Source organism: Asterias rubens, chromosome 12, assembly GCF_902459465.1.
Source record: "Asterias rubens chromosome 12, eAstRub1.3, whole genome shotgun sequence".
NCBI lineage: Eukaryota > Metazoa > Echinodermata > Asteroidea > Forcipulatida > Asteriidae > Asterias > Asterias rubens.
This window is the reverse complement of record NC_047073.1, coordinates 7,642,552-7,662,309: the sequence shown is the minus strand read 5'-3', so window position 1 is coordinate 7,662,309 and position 19,758 is coordinate 7,642,552. Positions and strand designations below refer to the sequence as shown.

At 39.3% G+C, this 19,758-nt stretch overlaps 1 protein-coding gene across 2 annotated transcripts; it reads right to left on the bottom strand.

The window, feature by feature from the left end:
- Nucleotides 1-8,632: 8,632 nt before the first annotated feature.
- Nucleotides 8,633-18,950, bottom strand: LOC117298031 (uroporphyrinogen decarboxylase-like). Of its 2 annotated transcripts, none has more exons than XM_033781255.1 (9): nt 18,813-18,950; nt 15,785-15,890; nt 15,016-15,095; nt 14,682-14,780; nt 13,763-13,924; nt 11,705-11,869; nt 9,810-9,947; nt 9,544-9,644; nt 8,633-9,074 (listed from the first exon to the last, which is right to left on the bottom strand). In XM_033781255.1, the coding sequence occupies exons 1-9, from the start codon at nt 18,834-18,836 to the stop codon at nt 8,828-8,830; spliced, it is 1,122 nt and encodes a 373-aa protein (XP_033637146.1). In that variant the 5' UTR covers nt 18,837-18,950; the 3' UTR covers nt 8,633-8,827. The 2 variants fall into 2 exon arrangements, with proteins under 2 accessions (XP_033637146.1, XP_033637145.1); XM_033781254.1 differs by lacking the exon at nt 18,813-18,950 and adding an exon at nt 16,827-18,710.
- Nucleotides 18,951-19,758: the final 808 nt, after the last annotated feature.

Below are 19,758 nucleotides of genomic sequence, written 5' to 3'. Positions count from 1 at the left end.
ATTCAGTAAAATCCGTAGGAGCAGCTCCGAGCAGTTTGGGCTCAGCTGTCAAAGAAGCAAAATGGATATCAACCAACCGCTATATAGTGCTACTCCGCAAAGTCTTACTCGGCTTGCCCATTGTTCAGATGAGGCTTTCGTGTCAAAGGGATTTCGCAAGAAGAAGAGCACAGATAAATTTAGACAACATAAGTGTCCAATCACAACCTTGCTTCTGAAAATCTTAAATTGAAGAATCCAACCTGATGTCAATGAGCAAAACTCGACTCCAAACTTCGAGAAGAACAACATACTGCACGGTCAGCTCTTCTAAAGATCATTATTATTATTTAATACTATTTATTCGGCCAAGATTCAAAGACAATAACGTTCACAAAAACAGTATATACAAGTAAACATATTAAATAAGGACAGCTAAAGCAAATACATAGGCTCTATAATACAAAATGTTTTAAAATGGTGTGAAAGAGAGGGGTTGCGTTGACCCATTGCGCCGGACGGGAATTTCGGCTCAGGTCAGCTGATACACGCGGTAAAAAAATGTAGTAAGTTTGAAGGTAAAATATCTTAAAATAAAAGAAAAAGAAAGGAAACAAAAAACAAATCGAAATTTTACCCAATAATCTTTCGTGATGTTGTTACAATTAAAAAAGACTCTGCATACGATGTTTGAATTTGATAGAATCTCGGTTTTACATGAGGGAAACCCATTCCCAAACTCCATCGGATGTTGTACTTGTTAATTATCACCCCCTTGTAACTCGCCTCCTTGTCAAACAAAAAAATAGGGAAGACGTGTAACACAGAATCTAAACGTAAAGGTAATGGTATGGGTGAAAATAATGTAAGGTATTTTTAAAACTTGCTCGCCCGCCCCCCCCCCCCCAATTTTCAGTAGCGATCGACGCCCTTGGTTAGCCACCACGCATGCTGCAGCTAGCTATAAAGGATCCGCATTAAGGTATAGGTTTGCTAATGGTAATAAAAAATAAAAAAATAAAATAGATGTAGAAAAGATATACTTTCGATATAATTTGTGACACTGTGAAAACTAATGAACCGAACTGATGAAGACAATAACCTTTATTTTTAATAGGCAAAGTAGTTTCAGGTCATCTTTAAGACATGGCTTGCTCACCGTCTGCCTTTCTCTGTTGCTACTTGCGTCATGGTCACACAGAGTGCTTGGAAACCCAACCCTGAGCCAGAACCCGAGCCAACTGGCGAACCAGAACCGATGGGGGAACCGGAAGCTGAGCCAACTGGCGAATCGGAACCGACCGGGGAACCAGAACCAGAGCCAGCTGGCGAACCAGAACCGACTGGAGAACCAGAGTCTGAGCCGACCGGAGAACCAGAACCGACCGGGGAACCAGAACCAGAGCCAACTGGCGAACCAGAACCGACTGGAGAACCAGAGGCTGAGCCGACCGGAGAACCAGAGGCTGAGCCGACCGGAGAACCACACGCTGAGCCGACCGGAGAACCACACGCTGAGCCGACCGGAGAACCACACGCTGAGCCGACCGGGGAACCCGAAGGAGAGGTGGAACCGACTGACGATAATATTATACCTGTGTCTGAGGACACATTTTACGCATCACCGGCAGAGATAGTTCTCCCTCCATTTATTCTCATCACAACCTTGATTGTCGGTAAAAATCAACAATTTATGGAAGTTTCCTTTTTAGACATGTTAAATGTGTTATTTTATATTTACAAACTACTGCCAAAGATTGTAAGACTAATTCTAATTGTTTCATGTGCACCAAAGCTACGGGATGATCTCCCAAACTCCGTACACTGACTCCCGTAGGCCCCCTATACGATCTTCAAAAATACTCATCTTTTCTCCACAAGCATGCCATGCACATCGTTCTTATTTTTGTTGTTGTAACAATCGAAATCAGCTGTTGCATTTTATAGGGTTTCAGAAAGATACAGTTTCCTCAAAATATGACTTCATTTCAAAGGGAAATGTTTCACATAAAAATGGTCAGCTGGTAAAAATTATGAACTTCTTAAAGTAATCTTTCAGACTAACTAAAACATACCAAGGCCTTTGCTGATAGCAAAAAATGTGTTCTCGTGGCAGCTTTTATCAGTTATACTAAGTCCAACTCACATGTTGTCGGTTTCCTTTATTTTGCTCTCCCAAGGTTTGTCTTACCTGGCTTTGCGAACTGAGATAACAAGAAGATCACGACACGACGAAAGACTACAAGCAATGTTTATGGCTCAACCAAGCATGAAGGAACTCAAACCTCAACCGGATCAAGACCAAGCATGTAAGATCAAAAGTGTCTCTAATAGAAGATACATTAAACATTGTATCAATGAGATGTTAAATTGGAATCAGGGATAAAGAGTATAGTTTGTTTCTACTCAGTATATATACTTTCCGAAGTTCTTTGAAGAAACCACAGGCAAGTCACTGGGGAGGGATTTGAACCCATGACCTTTGCATTGTAGTGTCTTACATATACCATCACCGAGCTAGCCCGATGGCTAGGCAGTTCGAAACAATTTTGCACTGATGTGCAGTCAGGTTGGCTCAGTGGTTTGTGTCGCTGCCTTTCACCCATGTGGACCCCGGTTCGATACCCGGACCGGAGCTTTGCGTGTGGATTGTTTTCAGTCCCTGTCTGCGTAGGTTTTCCTAGGGGGTTTTCCCTCCCACGTCTGAACCTGAGGTTACTTAATATAATAGTGTATTCCTCGAGCTCTTGGGCTTCTTTGCTTTCTTTGGGGTCCTCCTACTTCAGGTAAGGACCCTGTTGTTTTTTAAAACTCCGATTCATGACAACAGACTACAAATCTTTGAGTCAGATTGACTGGGTGTTAACTACGCAGTGTGCGTGGAGTAAAGCCCCTTTCACACGAGAGCAATTTAGCAAGGGTCCCTTGCTAAACTGGATCATGCGGTTGTTAAATGTTTACAAAATGTACCTCGTTTGAACAACAAATAATGTTTGAGAAGATTTCACTTGGGAACTTTGAAGCAAGGGGCCCCTGCTAAAATTGCTCTCGATCGTGTGAAAAGGACTATTACCTTTGACATGTAATCTTAACAAGTCAATTCTTTGACGTGTTCAGGAAAATACATTTGCGTTGAGCATAACAATCATTATGAAAAATCAGTAATGTAAATAAACTGCGCCAATAAAGTATCTAAACACTTACAAATGGTCAGATTTATCGGAACCTGAAATAGTATACAAAAATGTAATTGTTCTTTTCTATTCACCGTTAATTTCTGCACGTTTTGACACATCTTGTGTTGCGCTACGATGTTGTTTGGTGGATTTATGGACACTTGAATGGCTTAAGGTCGAATTTCAAAAGTTGCAAAAGCCCCTATCCACCCCAATTCCAAAAGGGAACTCACATAAGCATCACACTCAGACAAAAGCAAGACAAAAGACACAAACTCGTTTCGTTTACATGACCATAAAATTAATTGCCGTATCTTTAACTCTAAAACTGCTGTTATCCTGTCCTCCATTCTTGGTGTGTCCTCCATCATTGTCCTGAACGGCAAGGAGTCGTCTTCTCATACTCTCAATGAGACCTCTGATCTGTCCCTGGTCAATCCCCTGCCATTTCCTGATCAGGATGCGTCGCAAACCCCTCGAGAGTGGTGTCAGGCTTTATGGACTTGTTCACTTTCTTCTTCTGCTGCAGAAGTCACCCTCGGACGGCCACTCCTTGGCAGGTCGTCCACATTTCCCTGAGCTTGGTAGCGATTCCACCATTTACTGACCGTCGCTGGTGACGTTTTTACCTGATGAGCTGCAGCTTGCATCGACGTTCCGGCTTCTATCAAACCAACGATCTTGAAACACCTTTCCCTGTCTTACCTTTGTTGTATGCCTCCCATCTTTGACCCCTTTGCTTGGTTACTGACAATTATTGGTGAGTACGTTCATCGCAACCGATTTATCCAAAACGCGACCAAAAAAACATCATTTATAAAAGGCGAGCAAAAGAAACGCCGATCTTACTCGTCACAATACAACGATTTAGCTTGAATAGGGGCTTTTGCAACTTTTGAAATTCGACCTTCAGCCACTCAAGTGCCCGTAAATCCACCAAACAACATCGTAGCGCAACACAAGATGTGTCAAAATGTGCAGAAATTAACGGTGACTCGAAATGAATAATTATTTTGTGGCATACTGTTTCAGGTTCCGATATATCTGACCATTTGTAAGTGTTTAGATACTTTATTGGCGCAGTTTACATTGTACATGCTAAAATAAATTTCGTGAGATTGTTTTACTGATTTCTCAAAAACTACAGCACCTCAGCAAGTAATATTTTAAGGGAAGCTTTCTACCATCATTATCTTCAAACCGTGTAAGTTTAATGTAAATCTGTGGACATTTGGTTTTATGTTTTACATACAAAAAGTACCATTCGCTTGTGATTTTGAGGCGACTGTTTCACTGTTTCATGCTTCCTCGTTTTAGGCCCAGTCCTATCGCATGGAGCTTTGTATGTGCATTATGACTGTATTCTCAATCAGCATTCTCTGCTACGTGGTGGCTGATCTTGACTCACCATTCAGTGGGTTCTTCAGGGTAAGAAACCAACAAAACCAGTATTAAGAACACATTTTGGGAAAGCTCCTTAAAGATTTTTCGAGTTTGGCGCCAAAAATCTCGGATAGTATAGGGCCTACATCATTTTTAGTGTGGGAGTGTGTTAACATTGAATTACTTGGGACATGACACTAAATAGATGAACAGAGTTATTTTCCAGCAGCACTACTGGTTAGTGCATGATCGAATTAAGTCCACTTTTTGGAAAATCAATTACGTTGAGATAACAGGTGTGAGTTGTCAGAGGAAAATGATGTTTCATTTTAGCCTCTTTCGTTTGGAGCATTTCTGTATATGAACGGGGTTTGGTGAGGGGACCACTAGACCCAAAACACCACTCTTTTAAAAGGATAAAAAAAAACAGAGCTATACTTTTGTCATACCGCAGGTAAACACATCTGCTCTAGCAGACATCATGAGGAAAACAGAGGACATGTACATCCTTGCGATGCAGGGCAAGGATCTCTACAGCTGCAATGACACCATCGATGATGGGGTCACCAAGGACAGTGATCTGTTTGATGGTCGAGGGAGCAGTGACTCAGAGTCGGAACTCACGGGTGTACATTTTGAGACCAAGTCAGAAATGTTATAGCTTAAAGACGGGTCCTATCTCTATGCTTAAAGCTAACCCATTCTGTTGACCTTGCATGTTTTTTTCAAACAAAGTAGGTCCTTCCAAAGCACCTTCCAGCAACAACCCCTGTTCAGTGAGCGCTAAGCATTCCTGATACCATGTCAACTCCTTGGGAGTATGCAGCACCAGCACCCAAATGGGTGCACAGGTTGCTGACCATACACAACAACAATCTCTACCCTCAAACGTAACCATTTACTCCTGGGTGGAGGGAAGCAACTACAGTGAAGTGTGTTACTCAAGGAAGTAAGAGTCATGACCGAGATTCGAACCTACACTCCGATGTCTTGAGCATACTCAAGTAAAATGTCTTGCCCAAGGAAACTGGGATTTGAACCCACACCACTGTGGTGACTTAGCCACCGTATCATGAGTTTGAAGCACATAGATGGCTTGGCCACTACTCGCTATCAAGAGAAGATTTTGGGTGCCCCCTCCCCATCACCTTCAAGTAGGCGACCACACCGTGCCTCCTTTTCACTTTGCTTTCAGGTGGAAGAAAAGTGAAATATTCATCACAAATGAGCAAATTACGAATCGAAAGATGTACTAAAATATCCTTTTATTACCATAAAACTACTGTTGAAGAATCTTTCAAAACGGATACAAACTAAAATGGTAAAGAGTATTGAACAAAAACAAATATAACGGTGGAAGTACATGTAATAAATGTCCATATAACCACAATCAATTAAAACAAAGTTCCTTTCAGAAATTGTCCACAAAGTTTGTCTGTAACCTATTAACTCTCACCAAAAGTAATTCATTTCTGTTTCACTGCTGCAAGCACCTTCTTCAAATTCCAAATCTGAAACAACCAACAGAGCCTTTAACTCTAACGGTAAGGAAACATAAGTCAGGTTTATTTTTACAACCCCCTCCCCTAGGAAACAAACAAATAAACACCCCCAACAAACCCTCAAAACAAAACAAATTAAATAACAAATAAAAACATACAATAGGGAAGTACAGACAATGGCCTCAAACACCTGTTACCATGCGAAAAATATGTAAACTAATTTTATATTAATGAACTCAAACATAAGATCGACCCTCTACACCCATCCAATGAGTAGTAGTGGGCGGGGCTTACTAAATTCTGGTCTGTTGTATCGAGAACCTTATTTAGTGTCGAGTCACATATTTGTTTATTACAGAAAACAAATATAAAATATAAAAAAAGAAACCTTCATATTAAATCATATTCAGCTGCTGTCGATCATAATTATTTATCCACATAATTTCTGAAATTCAGTGTCAGCTGTACAAACATGAGAAACCCATGCACCCAATGCTAGCCTGGAAGGTATGGTACATTGTGGCAGTTTGGTGTGCGAGTCTGGTGCCACCAGCCAACAGTAATGTCAGCATTTAGTGCTTGGACCCCCAAGGATTTTTTGGGGAGGACGGATTAATGTTACATGCACTCCGTTCATTTCTATTTTGCCATTACAAAAGGTGCACTTTAAATAAAATACAACATCCTATACAAAGTTGTATAAAAGATGCATATTATTGCACAGTGAGGTCACGTTTCCATGGTGTTATCTTTCTTGACTCTAAAATTCCCTCCTTCTCAATGATGAATCACGTGATTTGGATTGACTAGATTTCTTAGATCACTCAGAAGGAACGCTCAATGGTTTGATTTTGAATAGTTCATAGCCACAGGATTAGAGAGATAGCAGAGTGTGTGCATTAGCAAAGTGTAATGTCACAATTCAAATCACTATAGTGATATTGACAAATCATTTTATGACGATTCTTAGTGCTGTGTGAAATCCAGCACAGGTCACCCATTCTGCTGAACTTTTACCAAGTTGGGTGTTTGTAAATAAATATTTCTTTAAACACCAGTAAAATCTTAATTGTATCAGAAAATATTAATAATGCCTCAGAACATTTTCATTGCTTGCTACAAAAGATGCCTCAACAAAAATAATATACACCAGGCAATGAACTCCCTTCTTTCACCACAGCCCTTGATCAAAACACCCTAAAAATAATAAATACTGATTTAACCTTATTGTAAAACCAGGTGGCTGCTTTCACAAAATCTTAACTGTGTATCAATCTTGAAGCTCTCAATAAATCTTCTTATTTTATACTCCCAACACAAGAATTCCAGATGTATATAAAGTTAAATAAATTTTACTACTTTCTGCGTACTCTGGCAGCCCATAACAACCATTAAACCCACTGCTAACACCAATGAGTTGAAATTAAACTTGGCCTGTCCAATAATCAGCGCCCCGATTACCATGGCTCTAAATTTGAATGAACACAAGGATTTTTGATCTCTGCGCCCCCTATCACTTAGCCCTGGCGGCCTTACACTTTCGTATTGTACTACAGTGACATCCTGGACATCAGGGTACATTTCTGGGGCGGAAAATGTTCACAACTTCATAACTCAAATCTTACCTGCAAGGTACACATTCCATGGCAGCATATGTTTTTCTGCGGTGGGTTTTGATCGTAAGTTATTCTTCACAAATCCGTCATTTTCATATTATAATAATGCAGCTCCCAACGTTAACGAATTCCTATTTTTATTCGTACTCTCACAGTCTGCCATGTGTACGCAAGACGCACGATGCACAAATTTGAATTGTGTTACGTGTTAACGCTGTGCAGTCAAGATACAGTGACCAAGAATTCATGCCTCTAAACTTGCATCATGCGTCTTGCACGCGAGTGTATACGTGTACGCACGACAACAGACAACACTGTGAGAAAACAATCAAAACAGGAATCTTTTAACATTGGAAGCTGCATTATTTACGAAAATGACGGATTTGTGAGGAATATATGAGGACCAAAACCCACCGCAGAAAAATGTATGCCGCCATGGAATGTGAATCTGTTGAAATTAGTAGCTTGTTGCAGGTAAGATTTGAGTTACGAAGCTTTGAAATTTTTCCGCCCCAGAAACGGGCCTTAAAGCCATAATGCACTTTCGGTAAACAGTATTGTCCAAGTTCCACACTTCGTGTATCACAACTTATATATAAAATAACAATCCTGTGGAAATTTAGGCTCAATCGGACATCGGAGTCGGGAGAAAATAACTGGAAAACCCACTCCTGTTTTCGCGGGTTTCGCCGTGTCATGACATGTGTTTATAACAAATCCGTAATTCTCGCTAACGAGAATTTATATTGTTTTACCGTTTTCTCAAAAAGTCTTTCACCATTACCTTCTGTAAACGCCAAAAATTATTTGTAAATCTGTGAACTTTTTCTTTTTTTTGGAAAAGTTTCCGTATGGTGCCACCACTTTTTCATTCGATATGAAATAATATAGTATCTAATTTACCTCAATGAGATATCCCTTTCTGTAAAAATGAGTGAAAAGGTGGTGGCGCCATACGGAAAGTTATCCTTTTTTTTCTGTACCGAAAGGGTCCAATGGCTTTAACAGTTTGGACTCTGTATCTGTGTACAGAGGAAGAGTCCTATAGTGCTGTAACCAATGCAAAATACGATTCAAATTATGCCAAAATAGTAGTCCCTGCCGATGCGCAGTCCCAAAAAATAGACCAGTTTGATTGGCCAAAAACACCGCTACATGAAATGACCTATTCTCAAAGCTTCTTCTCACCATTCTTCTTATTAATTGCTTCAGACTGCTCATGGATGGAGTCTATAAATGTTCCGACATTCTCCGGGTCGAAATCCGGGTAGACCCCGTGCCCAAGGTTAGCGATGTACCTCTGGGTGCCAAAGCGGGACAACATCTTCCCAACGAGCTGCTGAATCTCCTCTTTGCTGCCGTACATTGCACAGGGGTCCAAGTTGCCTTGAAGTGACACATCAGTGGAAGCCGTAGCCCTGAAATATCAATAGATAATGGGGGGAATAAAATGAGCCTACATTTACTGACTTTTTCCTTTCTGATACTGTTTCCTTTCATCAAATTCAATTAAATTCCATCCATTATTTTATTAGTAATGTTATAAAAGTACATGAAATTCCTTTTCTTGGTGTGAAAAAAAAAAATTAACTGTTACTGGTAACTAAATGGTATTCTGGCTGGTCACCTGTTTTTGCTAAGCAAAATTTGTTTGTGCTAGGCAAGTTTTGGTGCACAAAGCCTTTATAAAATTTGGCCAGGCTCTAGATGAATGGGGTCATGGGTTTTATTTTGAATCCAAGAAGTATACCAGTGGATTTTTCCCAGGACTCTCAGAAAGTACCGGGTACACATTGCTTATCATCACATCAATGAAGGATAAAACACAAAAAATAGTTAATCTGCATTGTCTTTAAACAAATGGTTATAATAATTGAAGCTGTTTACCTTGCTACCTCTGGTTGCATGGTCCAGTCCAGGCTGACGACATCATAGCCAGATTCAGACAACTCTTTGATTGCATGGTGGGCACCTTTAGCAAACACAATCTGAAACGATCAAACATAAATGATTACATGAAAATGGGCGTGTGTTTTAATAGCATATGTACCTGAAAATCTAAATACTAAATGTCTTTAACATTAGACAGGCATGATATTTGACAATTACCAAAGGTGTCCAGTGCCTTTAAGTTATCCCTACATATTGATTACCATTGGAACGGGATCTATGTTTGCTTCCCTGAGAGTGCTCTTCACTTTGGTCACTATCTGGGTCAAGTAGGGCAGGGAAAAGGTCAGGAAGAGGTCATGACCTAGTACACCAACGTTGGAGTCAAAAACTTGCAGAAGCTAAAACAAGAAAACAAAAAGAAATATCAAAGAATTATTATCAACAGAAAAAAATAAGAAAGATACTAATTATTTTAGTTATTGGGAAAAGATTCATATATGCTTCGGAACCTTGTTCAGAAGAGGTACCCTATACAATTTAAAAAGCAGGAATTATATGAAAAGCATCTAGTAAAAATTAAGAAGATCAACATTGTTTTTATGCTATTAATGATCATGTAAAATAATTCAATACCATATCTGACCTCAAACTGTTGAAATTATTAGTCAATAAAATTTTCAACAAACGATCAATAAATAAATCAATCAATCAACAAATCAATCAATCAATCAATCAACCAATCAATTGACCCTCAATCATCCAGTCAAATGATTGACCAATCACATAGTAAATGTTACTATGCAACCACCCCCACAATCAAATAGATGAATATAACTCAAAATAATACAACATTTAATCAGCATTCATAAATACCTCAGACAGTTTCGCTATTCCTATTGGTGGAGAGCGCGTCACTGGGGTGTGTATAAACCTTTGTTTGTGACCGGTAAAAAGTGTTAATTCATGGGCGTGATACGCGACCTTGCACCTGCTCTTATAAGACAGTTTCTTCATTCCTATTGGTTGAGAGCAACGGCTGAAACAGTTGCGCCACATCACGCGATACGCGCGACGTGCACAGCATTCCCTTATAAGGAGTTGTTTACCCGAGGGCGGTGGATGCCTTTACCATTTTATAGCTGGAGGGGTGTTGTGTTGAAAGAAATCATTGAACAGTTATAGTTTTTGCATTTATTTTACTTTTTGACCAAAAAAGTGATGATGTTTTTGACCGAAAAGGTATTTGTGAATGGGAATCAAAGTGTGTTGAATCGGTTTTCAACTAGTGGTTTTAACCCGCCGAGGCCTGGTTCTTGATAATTTGCCTCGACTTTGTCTCGGTAAAATATCAAGAACCAGGCCTCGTTGGGATTAAACCACTAGTTGAAAACCTCTACACCACACATTGATTCCCTTAATAAACATCAGAAAACATATCAACAAATACACCAAATGTTAAAAAAGTTACAACAAGAGAAGTCAATGTATTAAATACAACCACTTCCTCTATGATACAACCGACCTGTTAATCAAATACTCCGTACAAATACTGCCAGGTAAATGTAATTGCCAATAACTCAAAAGTACAAATCAAAATACAAATCAAGCAATCAATCATATAAATGATTTAGAATGATAGACGGATCAGTCAAGAAGTGAGTCAATGATTAAAAAGGGAACAAATCCATTAATCAATCAATCAATCAATCAATCAATATATCAATCAGTCAATCAAATCAAACAATAACTCAATTATGCCAACAATAAAAAACACACTGATACAATTATTGATCAATCATTAGAAGTAATGTAGAGACACAGGATCCTCTATCTAAAAAGGACGAGGATTTCACCAAAATAAAACAAAAGCAGAATCCATAATATGTCAACAAATATAATATTCACAATAACTTCCTGTACAGAATGATGCTTTAAAAAAAGAGAAACCTAAGGTATAGTATTTGGAGCGCAGCCAGAGCCATGCACTCTAAAATAGAGTGATATATGTATAGAAAAGGTCATGACCCCAAACTTGACTTTTTAGAGTAATACAAAAGTTGGATTAGATACTTGGAACACTGAGTGCACACTTGGGTTAAAAAAAAATCAATTAATCAATCAAGAAGTAATTTAAGTATCAAATAATCAATTTCACCTGTGCACCTGCCAGCACCTGTCCCACCAAGTAATCCACAGTCTTGTCGGTGAGTAGCTGCAGGAACTTATGGCTATGCTCAGGGTGTGCATACAGCCACTTCTTGGCTTTACTTAACGTCATGGAGTTGCCAGTTCCTTCGATGCAGTAGCCCATAAGCGTCCACTGATGATAGCCAACAGAAAATTGAGATTCGTTATAAATTTTTTTCTGGTGTTAATAATAATCGGTTTCTATATCGCAGCTTTTAACACCCAAAGGGCTTCACCAGTCAAAGCGCTCCAACATATCATTACCCCTGGTCACTGTTCCATTTCAGGTCCCGGGGGAGTGTACAGCCTATGCTGCCAAAGTGCACTAGGCTAAAATTATCACAAGAACCATCTCTGCCCTCACAGGTACCAACTCATCTCTTGGTGAAAAGAAGCAATCACAGTTAAGTGTGTATCTCGAGGACACAAGTGTCATGAACAGGATTCGAACCTCCACCCTAGTGACTCAGCCACCAGAACTTGAGTCTGATGCACTTAACTGCTCGCACTGACATGCCATGATAGTCAACAGGAAATGGATATCTTATATCACTTTTCGTCTCGCCTGAAAATCAGTTTAACTCGGGGACTATGTTCAGACCAGGCTACAATTTCATAAAGCTGCTTCAGCAGAAAATATTCTTTAAAGTCACCTGGAAAAAGATTAGAGTATAAATGTTTCTGAACTATTAAAATAACTTTTTGAGTAATTGTTTTTAACGATTTATATGTTTAACAAAAAGAAAAAAGTTGTGTGGGGGGTGACGCCGCCTACCCCTTTTGTGACGTCAATCGAGGCAGACTTTGCCTCGATCGAACATCGAACACACGTACGTGCAAGTACATTCAAGTCCTAGTCGCTGGATGCAGCAAAACAACTAAAGATGGGGTCAATTCTTTTCCAGCGCTGTGCAGCAAACACTTCAAGCTGTTGTGCTTCCAGAATCCAGAATACACTAAAAATTTTGACATGAAGAAAAAAGTTCTTTTCTAAAACATGACGCCATCGCAACAATTTTTCCAGTTAGTGGGGAAGTCGAAGAACGTACCTGAAAGACGTAACGAACCTAAAGGCGCATTTGCCTAATGTGAAAAAAATCAGGTATTGTTTCAACTTTGAGGGCATGTTTTTAGCTTGCGCCAAGCATCACTATCTTGTGTTGGCACTGCATGCGATTCATCGCGCCTCGATTGATGTCACGAACAGCGCCCTCTCGGGTCGGGCTTATTTTCAAATTTGTAAAAAACATGGAAACTAATTTGTTTAAACCTTAGTTAATTGTTTATTCATATTCCACTCATCACAACACATATTTTAGTGACAAAAGCTTTATTTTGACAAAATACCACTTCCAGTTGAATTTATCATTTTTCTGCTGAGCAAAACTAAGCACGACATCCGTCACATTTTGTACTTTATGTAAATAACCCACTGGTTAAAGGCGCTTTATAAATTACCTGTTTATTTAAAATTATTAGAAATTTTGCTACATAATTTCAATCATTAATTATTCATAAATACCTCAGACAGTTTCGCTATTCCTATTGGTGGAGAGCGCGTCACGTGGGTGTGTATAAACCTTTGTTTATGACCGGTAAAACATATTAATTCATGGGCGTGACACGATACCTTGCACCTGTTCTTTTAAGACAGTTTCTTCATTCCTATTCGTCGAGAGCAACGGCTGAAATAGTTGTGCCACATCATGCGATACGCCCGACGCGCACAGCATTCCCTTATAAGGAGTTTTAATTTAACAATTATAATTTTTGCATTTATTTTACTTTTTGACCAAAAAGTGATGATGTTTTTGACCAAAAAGGTATTTATGAATGGGAATCAAAGTGTGTTGAATCGGTTTTCAACTAGTGGTTTAAACCCGCCGAGGCCTGGTTCTTTATAGTTTACCTCGACTACGTCTCGGTAAAATTGTCAAGAACCAGGCCTCGTTGGGATTAAACTACTAGTTGAAACCTCTTCACCACACATTGATTCCCTTAGTAAAACTTCATCTTCAAGACATACCGGTGCTCCAGAGAAGCCAATGAGGGGTACTTTGCCCTGTAGTCGATGGCGCGTCAACGTTATTGCATCAAAGACGTAACTCAAGGCCTCTGCAACATCAACATCACTATTCAACCTCTCTAGATCTGAAGGGGAGGTCAGCAGGTTGTCAAATACCAACCCCTGTACACAAAAATAAAAAGTTAATTGTACACAGTTTTAAACATTGGTTAAAGGGAAAGTAGGCCTACACCTTTGTTTTTTGAACCGTTTTTTGATGGGTTTGGGTCCTAGTAAAGAATGGAACAGAATGACACCAGAAGAAGCTATCTGATTTTGATAGACCTTGTGTCCCGGTAAAGAACAGAATGATAACAACTCAAGCTGCCTGATTTTGATGGGTCTTGTGTCCCAGTAAAGAATGGAACAGAATGACAACAGAACAAAACAGTACAGAACGGAACAGAATGATAACAGAACAAGCTAATGGGGTCTTTGCTCCCAGTACAGTACAAAACAGAACATAATGATTACAGAGCAAGCTACCTGATTTTGATGGGTCTTGTGTCCCAGTAAAGAATGGAACAGAATGGCAACAGAACAAAACATAACTAATTTTGATTGGTCTTTGGTCCCAGTACAGAACGGAACAGAATGATAACAGAACAAGCTAATTATTTTTTATGGGTCTTTGCTCCCAGTACAGTACAAAACAGAACAGAATGATAACAGAACAAGCTATCTGATTTTGATGGGTCTTTGCTCCCAGTAAAGAACAGAATGATAACAGAACAAACAAACTGATTTTGATGTGTCTTGGGTCTCAGTACAGAACAAAACAGAATGACAACAGAACAACCTAACTGATTTTAATGGGTCTTGGGCTCCTGTACAGAACGGAGCTAGTTTTTTTTTCCCAAGTGTTAACCTCTGAACTCACCTTTCCCGAGATCATTTCAACTTGGATCCCCAGCACTTGAGGTATAACAAGAATGTCTGAGAATATGATGGCTGCATCCAGCTCAAAACGTCTGATGGGCTATGGAGGAATGAACAAAATATTGTCAAGTAAAAATGTAATATTATGAAAAACGTTAGTTGAGCTATGGGTTAGGGTTAGTTTTAATTTTTTCTTTGTTTAACCCTGAATTAGAAAATTATTTAGACAGAAGTGAAATGATATCAATAATTCTAAGAAAACTTACAATTGTTGATGAAAACAAAAGGTACCATTAAGCACTATTGATTGACACAAACAAACCCTACTCATTTACCTGTAATGTAACTTCACAAGCTAATTCAGGTGTCTGGCATATTTCAAAGAAATCGTGCTCCCTCCTACAGGCTTGGAACTCTGCAAGAAAATACAATTATTTATTCACATTTATTTGTTTATTTATTTATTTATTTATAAGTATTTATTACACACCCAACAGCAGAGTTAGCGCTGATAACAGGATAGATTAGATGTGGGAGGAAAAAACCCAAATGGGGAAAACACACACTATCAGGTAGGGACTGAAAACCAACCTGCATGGTCTGCAGGTCTGTGGTAAGGTTTGAACTGGGGTCCACTGAGGTAACAGGCAGGTAAAGAAACCACTAAATCAACCTGATCCCCTAATAAAAAGATGAGTTTGAATAATACAGAGATGCCAGGAAATGAAACTAAAACCGCCCAAAACATATTTTGTTTGGCTTAGACAATCAGCCCAACTTACAAGAAATACATACCAAAACAAAGTCATGATAAAAGCGGTACCTTTGAAACTTAACATTATAATCCCATAGTTGAATGGTTTCAAATGCGGACACAAAAAAATTGTTTCAATATTTGCAATTTTTGCCCAGATTGCAGAATTTGGACAACATTTTTTGTAAAATAGACCCCCTGAATTGGCAGCCATCATTGATGAATCATGCACACATAAAGGCCTATAATTGGCTGAGAGTTGGCGCAAACACTTTTCCATTTTTTTGCCATCAAAGATGGAAATCAACCAATGTCATGGGCAATCCATCTCTGTATTTTTGACCACTGACCTGGAAGATATCGGCCAGCCTGTCTCATAACCCACACTGGTACTCTCTCAGTTCTGTCTCCTCTCGCTGCTCGCACAATGAGGTCGTTCTTGAGAGCTGGGAAATTCTGAAAGAAACAAAAAGACAAAAATGTTTTACTTAACATTCCGCCACACAAAACCTTCAGGAGGACTGAGGTCTGTAGGACCAATAAACAATTGCTTAGTACTAGGTCAGGAATTCCAATCTTATCCAAGGCTAAATATGTTAGCAATGAATGACATACATAGGAGAGGAGGATATTATAGGATTGAGGTAAGTTTTGTAGGCAAATTTTAAAGGCTGAAGTAAAAGTTTCCATAAAGACTACTTTTTAATGCTAGCTCCGATGCAAGCTCCGTTTTGTGAAACCCTAGAAGAAAATCTGATCCATTTAATCCTGCCACAATTTGTTTTATCAGTTTTTACCAAACGGAAATCTCATTCGAGTTAATAAGATACTATTTTATTTTGTAATGACTGAATAAAAGTGGCTCAACAAATTTCAGTTTCATGATCCAATAATTTTTTCAATAGAAAGTCTAATACAAAATATAAGCTGAATGAAATAAGTGTTAGTTTCTTCTGATGATGTGAAGAAATCATGCTCATTGATCTCCTAAAGTCTCTAACCTCATCTTTTAGACTTTGTAAAATGCTAAGTTTGATTCCCTTTTTGTATTCATTTTTGTTGTTTTAATCCAAAAGGTTTTTGCACAGGGATTGTCTGATTATATGTCATGTTTTAAATTTCGCTCTGTGAAAGAGTAAATTATGTCTATTGGAAAATGAGTGCAGCACAAAACTATGCACATTTTCATAGCTTAAAAAGCAGTAAACATTTTAGCATAATGAGCAGGGTAGACTGGTTACGAATAGTCCATGTCACAATATTTTGTCTGGTAACCATATTCTGGTAAGCATACTTTTTGGGGACTTAGCTACTTTAGAAATTGGGCCCTGAACTTGACCTTGGAGTCCTTCTTTTGAAAAAGGAGTTTGGTTAAGACGTCCTTGTTCTAACCTGTTGAGTTTTTAGATGAGAAACAGTTTGGCGAATGTCTCTGAATGATCTGAGGATGGCCTGAATTGACTGTGAGTGGCTCTGAGTGTGCTGAGTATGCGTCCTCGTAGCAGGGAGCCTAAGGGATTCTCCTCCAACAGAATTCAACCTCACTGGGTAAGGACAAGTTGTACTCGCTACGTTTGTGTCCTCAAGACTTGCGTTTCTCTTCCAAGTCATACTTGGATAAATTGGTGTTGAAGACAATTGCTGTGAAAGTGAGGCAGGAACAGCAGACGACGTCCCCTTTGATGCCGACTGTTGATGATACAGCGATGTATTTTGTACCAAACCATTACCGTTGATGTTGCTACATCCAGCGTTGGAAGTTTCTTGATTTTGGAACACAGCACTAGATTGCCCAAAAGAGACGCTTGACCTCGGTTGATGATAATTTGCTCGTTGAATTTCTTCAAGTTCCTGATACTCTGCAGCCGACACTTCAGTCAAATTTAGCGACCCCGGCTCAGTTGGAAACGCAGGGCTAGTGATTTCTTCAGGGCATGGAAGTTTCTGCCGAGGGTATGAACAACTTTTGACGGGGCCTGATGGATGGCAGAGGGGATCATGCCTAGATCCAGCAAGGGAAACTTGGTTTAAACGGCTGATAATCGCCCGTGCCTTACAAGAACGATTCCGACACTTGAGGTACATGTTACCGTTTCTGGTTCGATCCCTGATGAAGACATAATCTTGGATAACGTAACCCTTTCCAGTTCCCCGCTTCAAGGCAATAACTGAGACAATGTTAGACAGAGATTGCGTTCTCTCGTTATCCAAGTCATAACTCAGATCAGCACTTGTGTTTGAGTTAACACCAAAATGATCTGTGGTGTCGATACAAGGCTCCAAATCTGGCGAGTCCAATTCATCTGAAATGGATGTTTCTGGATGATATTTATTATTATCTAAAGCGTTGCTGTCTTCTGCACCTGATTGATCAATGTATCTTTGAAGTTCATCCGCTGATGGTTTCTGATCTTCCGAATCCATTGCTGTATTGAGAAGATTTTGCGCATCCAAGTAAGAAGTTTATTGATGAAAGTTGGATGGCCTTCAACTGCTATAGCTAAAATGTCTCAAAGTCAAATCACTGTCTTGCAATGTCAAATTGCAAGACAATGTCAAAAGGAATTAACCCTCTGGCCAAATAATCACTCTGCATCAAAAAATTAAAAAGACAATGAGAAAAGAAAATCTTCCAATACAAGTCCATATTATAAAATGTTCTTGTGTCTCTTTCTTGAAGTTCAATCCCTTTGCCAGCAGGAAACAACAACTGTTCAGCAGAAAACATTGGTTCATATACAAGTTTTACATCAACAAAGTAGTTGATAATGATAGCAAAACAAACACCAAGCCCATGGGCACCAGACCAGGCAGTAGCTGAGTGAAGTTCAACTTTGATTTTGAAGGAAGTGTTGTTTTAGACATTCACTATGAATGATTGTCCGAGTTTTCCCTAGCTGGATCTTGTGGTGTATTTGTGGAGTAGAGCTGAGGCAGCATGCAGAAATGAAACGAAAGTGTCGAACGAGTTGGTGTGCTGGTGGTACATGTATCACTATTGACCTGTACCCAAGTGGGTCGGCAGACCAACCGCAACTTGAACTTGTCTCCACCGAAAGTCGACAAACAAAAGGTTACGTGTGTTTCTAGCTACTCAGCAGAAAAGCAAAAGGTGAAAAGATTGCCGAAGAATAATATGCTTCCTCTTCAGAGCGGAAGGAGTCTTATCATGGAGCAATAAATCTAGTTTATTGCTCCATGGGAGAACAAAGATCGATCAACTGCGCATGTCGACAAAAAACGAGGCGTGTCGACATGCATTATGCATGATGTCGGTTGTCGAAGGTGTTGTTTGCATAATTTGCAACTTCCGTGTAAACTAGGGGAAGATAAATCAACTGTACGCAATAATTAGGGAACATTATATTTCATGCTTACCTCTTCCTTCTTTCTGGAGGTCATTGTCGACACTTTGGTGAAATTTTGCTCAACGGAGTGAATCTACAACCACAAAAATGACCAAATATGAGACGAGTGCACGGTGATCTGCTGGTGGTGTGGTTAGCTAGCAGTCGACATGTGTGTAGGGTCAATTTGGGGTCACTGGGTCCACTTACGAAACGGCTGGTAACCGACGCTTATAGCGTAGACGTTCGCGTAAAACCTCATGAGGGAACAGTTAATTCCGTCGTGAGCACCCCGACGACTGTTTAATGTACGGGAAATCCAAACCAAACAAGATAACACGGGCATAGAAGAAAAATTGAAGGGATGCTATATTTGTGTGGAGAAGCATAATCACTATTTTTTTAGCTCCATCCAACATTGACCACCTCAATGTGACACATGAGGAAACTTAACCAACAGTAAATAAAGATTGCTACAATTTCTCACCCATACACAATAAATACCAAAAAGAGACCATGAAAGAGATACAGACTTTTAGTACTTCAATTCCAGACAACCTGACCCCAAAAGCTTAAGGTGTAGCAAGCATGACAAACAATGTTTAGAAAGCCCCCTCCAGGCGCCGTCTTCACAGTATACATTTCTGAAGGTTCTGAATGAAACTAATCCTCTATTTTTTTCAATAAACAAGTGTGATTATGTGGTCCCTTTTTGTGAAAAATGAAAAACGTAAGGGTTTTCCTTTCCCCTAGTTTTAAACCACTATAAAACCAGCATATGATCTTTTTTTTTTCAATTTTTTTTTTCAAACTGCTTTGCTTTGTAGGGACTGCCTCTAGTTTTCAATTATGTATACAACCATGGAGGTAGAATTCCCATGATACAACCAACATGTGATTTAGTGGTCCCCTTTTTAGTAAAAAAAAAGAGATTTTGCTTTGTGAGAAACTAGCCTAATCCCCTAAGTTTCCAATAT